The 5,947-nt window shown below is 44.7% G+C and overlaps 1 protein-coding gene across 1 annotated transcript; it reads right to left on the bottom strand.

Moving 5' to 3' along the window:
* Nucleotides 1-2,791: 2,791 nt before the first annotated feature.
* Nucleotides 2,792-3,871, bottom strand: LOC103368165 (neurogenic differentiation factor 2-like). Its single transcript, XM_008296433.1, has one exon. It carries the CDS (start codon nt 3,869-3,871, stop codon nt 2,792-2,794), a length of 1,080 nt encoding a protein of 359 aa, XP_008294655.1.
* Nucleotides 3,872-5,947: the final 2,076 nt, after the last annotated feature.

The following is a 5,947-nucleotide window of genomic DNA, read 5'->3' as shown; positions in this document are numbered from 1 at the left end:
GCCCATTTGAGTAAAGAAGCGTCTAGTTTGTAGTCATTTTATTTCACCAAACTAAATGTCCGCAGTGTTTGCATGCTGCTGGTTCACATGATCAAAATAACGAACATCAAATCAAACATTCTCAGTCCAACATTACGATCTTTTGCATTAAATAATTTACAGCAAGTGAATGTTTGTCATAAAAAACTCGTGTTTACAGTCAAAGCCTAAAAAAATAAAATCACAGGAATGTCCCCACGAAAAAAAGCAGCCTTTAGTATAATGGACTCCAACTCAATAAACTTTAATCATTTAAAAGCCAATTAAAAATAGATTAATGCTACTCATGGGGGTAACACCGGTGAGCAAATCTGTGGTTTGGATTTTAGGGTTAAAAAGATCGGATTTATTTTTGCTTTTATGCTCTTGATGACCCCCAAAGTTGCGGCCTTTCCAGACTGCTTTACTTTATTTACGTGTGTGTGTGTGTGTGTGTGTGTTCGTTTCCAAACCAACGGGCCGCTGATTCACCTGATTTTTGCACCTGCACATCTCTTTCCCTCCACGTCCTGAGGCTCGTGGACCTTTCAGGATGAATTAAAACTAAATAAACATTTAAAACAAATCGTCTAAATATAATGACGATTTTATTTTATTTTATTTTTGCAGTCTCCTGTAGAATCCGCTGACACCTCTTTGCTATGTGTTATTTTTCTGCTGCCTGGGTCGGTGCTGGACGGGAGCGCGTCCTCCCCGCGGTGCCGGTGCTGATTTCCCCTGGACGTCCGCAGGAACATATGGGACCAGGGCAGCGCTCCAGACACGGAGGCTGCTCCACTATTGATATGACCAAATAAGCAATGATGTGATCTGTCCCAGAACCTCACATTGTTCAGTATTCAGCCTGATTATGGCCATGAACGGTCCTCCCTTGAAGTTCTTTTACTTCATGTTGAGCCAAATGAGCAGATCGACTTGAAAATAACAGTTTTGGTGAATCAGGCTTTTTAAATCTCTTTTTATTTATCTATTGATTGATTGATTGATTTAACTGGCTTGTGGTCAGTGCCCATCGTCTGTTATTATTTTGGAAGTATGTCAGTGTCGTGATTTGTTGTTAAGATCTTTGTGTTATTTGAGCAGCTGCAGGAAAACACTCACCTGAGAGTCAGAGCACGGTGACGTCACAGGGCCCAGATCCACCTGCACGCGACACAAGCCCCTCATGTTGGTCTGTCTCCTCTTATTTTGGCTGTGTGAGAGAGTGTGTGTTTAGTGTGTGTGTGAGTGTGTTTAGTGTGTGTGAGGCCTGATCCATCACCTTGTGTTGTTTAATACACTGGATCTGAAACCACAGCGTTAAACAGGTTGTGTGCAAAACGGAACAAAAGGTTTGGCATCATTTTTTTATTTTTTTTAATACAAGTGGTTTTGATTTTTTTGTTGTTGTTGTTGTTTGTTCGTTTTTTTTTGTTTTGATTCTTGTCTGAATTTTCTGCTGATCAATTCCTGAAACATAACCTGTTGTTTTTAGCTCCCTTCCGTCAGTAACAGTTTAAAAGTCTCTATTAAAGCAGAATAAAACGGAGCCTCTGAAGTCATGTGGCAGGTCTGACATCTGAAACTACTTTACGTGCAGATGCGTGTCCATTTAGCCCACGCTGGCCTGTTGCTCCACACTTTGTTTTTTAGCAAATTAAATTAGGAGTGAGTAATATTTGCAGAATCTCTAATTCCTTAATTTCCCATCTCTCGGTTTTTTGCACTTGGCAGGAAACAATCCAAATGAATGGTGAGTTTATTCAGAGCCACGTCGTAATTTAATCTGCATCAGTGTGCAAACTAGAGAATTAGATTAAAATAAAATGTAAAAAGCATCCGGGTTGTTTGTTGGATTTCTGCATCCTAGCTGTCCAGTAATCCTGAATTCTTTCGGTGCAGGCATGTTGTCCAGAGTTGGTGCTAAATCCAATCAGCCTTTATTCTCAACATCCCACATTATTTTCTGCACCAGTGTTGTAAATGTTCTCTTCTTTAGATATGTTAGATGCTGCAAGCCTTCCAAAATCCATGTCAAATCAAAATATATAATAGCATGTTTGCCTCCTGTATTTAGTTTCTACCCAAGATTAAAAATTCTTAATTTATATAGAAGGAAAAAAATCATGAAAAAGTAATATTTAGATGAAATTAAAAATAGATTTGCCAGTGCGCGATGTGTGCAGGAGGACACTGAGAATGCAGGACATAAGCTTTTGAAAAACCATTTTGATCTTTATGAAAACAGATAAAAATAATAAATCAACATAAGTTTTGTGGTGCCTGTTGAATCTACGATCCATGTAGTTTTATAATTCGTTTAAAGGAAATCACTGAAGATTTCTGAGGATGTTCATCCACACAAGATTTTTATTTTTATTTTTTTTAATTCGTGTGTTTTCTCTCGTGATACTTTGGATCTTGTGTCACGAACAGGACCGTCACCGAGTGAATGTTCAAAAGAAGATTTGTTGGATCATTTCAGACAATTATAAAACACTTCTTTATTTCTGTTGTTTGTCATAACATGTTTCTCGTTGGCCTATACATCGTTTATGTCAATTGCACTCATTCTGCATACAGGATAATACTGGACACACTGTGATAGGATGTACGACAGTATAGGGTGACATCAGTAGAATACAGAAGATAATCAGAAGACTCTTTGTGCCACTTCCACCTCTCTTCCTTTGAGGAGCTCGTCTCGTTTCCAGACTTTCTTATAGGATTGTCATTATAGAGTCAATAAGCCTGATTGGACCACTGGAGGGGCTCAGTTGTGGAAAAACGCGTTGAGATCCTCATATGGAGGCGCCCTGTCGTGGTGCAAGTGCACGTCGTGGAAAGGTGGAATGTTTTCAGAGTGCGCACCACCGCTGCGCGCTCCCGAGGGCCCAAAAGGTAGGCTGTGGCTGGGTCGAGACGTGGTCAGTCCGGAGTAATGCATAGAGTAATGATAGTTCCTGTCCGTCTCCGAGGACTCCTGCTGCCTCCCGGAGAGGCCGCCGTTCAGGCACACGGGCGGGCTGTGCTGGCCTTCGTAGTCCGGGCTGCTGTAGTCAGGGGACGTGCCGCCCGGCGGGTACACGCCCTCGTACCCGGAGCCGTAGGAGTGGCTCCGCAGGTTGAGCGCACCGGCTCCGGGCTGGTAGTGCGGGCTGGAGAGGCGGGAGCAGCGGTAGGAGTAGGGATGGACCGAGAAAGGAGAGCTCGGCATGTGGAAGCGGGATCCGTCTGGGCACTGTTCGGTCAGGAAGTTCCTGGTGTTGAGCTGCAGGCAGCCCGCCACCAGGTTGGTGGTGGGCTGGGACAGGCCTTTACACAACATCTGCACGTAGGTCACCACATCTGGACGCTTCCCGTTGCGTAAAATCTCCCCAAGGGCCAGAATGTAATTCTTGGCCAGCCTCAGAGTCTCTATCTTGGAGAGTTTCTGGGTTTTGGAGTAGCACGGCACCACTTTGCGCAGGTTGTCCAGCGCAGAATTCAAATCGTGCATGCGCGTGCGCTCCCGCGCGTTCGCCTTCAGCCGACGCACCTTGGAGCGCTCCACGCGAGCCGCGGTCATCTTCCGCTTCTTTGGGCCTCGCTTCTTGGGCTTGTCTCCGCTGTTCTCATCCCCGCACTCCTCCTCCTCGGCCTCGTCGTCCTCGTCGTCGTCGCCGGCCAGCTCGGACTCTGCTCGGCTGCTGCCTTCCTGCGCGTCGTCCAGGTCGTCGTCGCCGAGGTGACAGGGCTCGTTGTCCTCGTCCTCCTCCGTGGCCTTGCACTCCTCGTTCTCACTGGCCTCCACCCAGTCAGCCGCGAGCCTCTGGACATCCGGCAGCACCTCGCTGAACAGACGGCTCAACATTGTGGGAAGGAACCTGCGAGACACAGACAAACACTTGAGCCGGACTCACACGGGGCTGCAGGTGGACGAGCCTCACCTGAAGCACAATAGGCTGCAAATATGATCCCTGTAATCGTATGGACCTGAGCTGTTCATCGGGGACTGTAGGGTTAAAGGCCAGAGCTGTATGTTTTTTTTTTTTTTAGACTGAATTCCATCAGTTCCAACCTCATGTCCACGAGCACCTTTCTCTCATGTGGGTTGGTTCAATGAGCCTGAAATCCAGGTAACAACAGCCCAAAAGGCAGGTCATCTAGATACTGGTCAGAGGAAATCATTTAGTCCGCTCACATGGAGACGCTGACAGCACTGTTGTCACGTTCAGCCTGATGTGGAAGCAGTAAATTCATTTCAGGCTAAACTAAATTGGTTTTATACAAACGTGGCCCTGAAGTGCACAAATCTGAACACGTTATTATTTCGATATTTCCCGCCTTGTTATTTGTCTGATTCTGTGTAAGAAGGTTCCCTACAGAGTGCACATTGTTTTTCATTCAAATCAGTGAAAGTTCGATCATTTTAATGCCATAAGGCAGCAGGCTGGGCAGCTCTTCGGCCTCCAAGCGTGCCTCGGTCTGTCCCCTGCAGCAGCCCGGCGCAGGGCGCGGAGCTGCCCGGCTTCAGCTCATCCCCCCAGGGACGCGTTATGGGCGCGGGTCCCTCCTCTGTCCAAACCTGGATGAATTCCAGCACAGTCGGGCCGCAGTGGACCACAACACCACAGAATGTTTGCGTCTGCATGAACAGTTTTTAAAGAAATTCTAGTTAATAAAATGTTTTCGTCCAAATTTAGATTGATCAGAAAAAAAGCCAAAATGAAGAGGATTTGAACAGAAAAAATACAAACATTCTGAATGAATTTCAGGAAATGAAATAATGAAAACGATATTTAAACGTCTCTTCAGGACTTGAAGAACCAGCTGCAGGTTTATTAAACCCGTTTTGGACACCTTCAGACCACGCAGGCCACAAACCTTCACCGTGACATTTTCCTTTGCTGAACTTGAGTCCATCTATAACGAGAGCTCACATTTCAGATTTTTAAAAATTTCATTGACTCCCTTAATAACAGTTTGAATATTGGGTCAATTAGAGTCCTTTTTTAAAGGCCATGTCTTCATGTAAGATGTGAAAATCATAATTTGTTTTAAATCTTACTTATAAAAGTGTCTTTCCTCTTAATTCATGGCTTTGTATCCACCAGTAATTTGCGTTAAATGGCCAAATTATCAATTAAAATGAAATTCGAAGCTGTAACATCCCAAAATCTTCCCAGCTTTTCCTCCAGTGTCCTGCTCAGCTGCGCGTGTGGAGTCCAAGGACGGATTCTTTTTCTAATCTTGTAAGCACAATGTAATTAATGCCAACCAATACCTTGTCAATTAGCCTGTGTTATCTCTATGGAGAATTCTACCCCCACAGTGCTGTGACGCGCGTCGTGCGGGAACACACACACAAACACACACACACACACACACACACACACACACACACACACACACACAAATAAATCCATAATAAAAACACACTCTCTAGTGCTCATTTTCTTAGACAGTAAAATGCATAATTATGAATGCGAAGAAGTAGAATCTGTCAGGAATCAACGTGGACTCGTAGCTTTATTTAAATGCATCTATAATATATAATAAATATAATTAAACACAGACGGATACATTTCTTCGAAATGATCAGCAATAAAGAACCTCGAGAAGAGACTGCAGCCTTATCTGATCACATCGCTGGCGAGAAAAAGACGGAATAATCCAGAACAGGTCTAATGCGTAAAATGATCCCATCTGGCACCGGAACACCAAATCCCCCTTTATCGAAGAGGCACCAGCACAAAGAGCAAACAAATAAAAAAATAATTACAAATCTGGGTTCTTCTGTGATGGTCTAACCTGGACTGGAAATGTGTAACCTACCTCCGTGCTGGAGCTCAGTGACGGGGCAAAGCGGGTTTGTTTACACCATCTCTCTCCGGGTGGGCATCACATCCACCACACGCCCTGCACGGATGCTTGTGCAGGCGACGCG

Source organism: Stegastes partitus, unplaced genomic scaffold, assembly GCF_000690725.1.
Source record: "Stegastes partitus isolate 25-593 unplaced genomic scaffold, Stegastes_partitus-1.0.2 Scaffold1128, whole genome shotgun sequence".
NCBI classification, from domain to species: domain Eukaryota; kingdom Metazoa; phylum Chordata; class Actinopteri; family Pomacentridae; genus Stegastes; species Stegastes partitus.
This window is presented reverse-complemented; position numbering and strand designations above follow the sequence as displayed.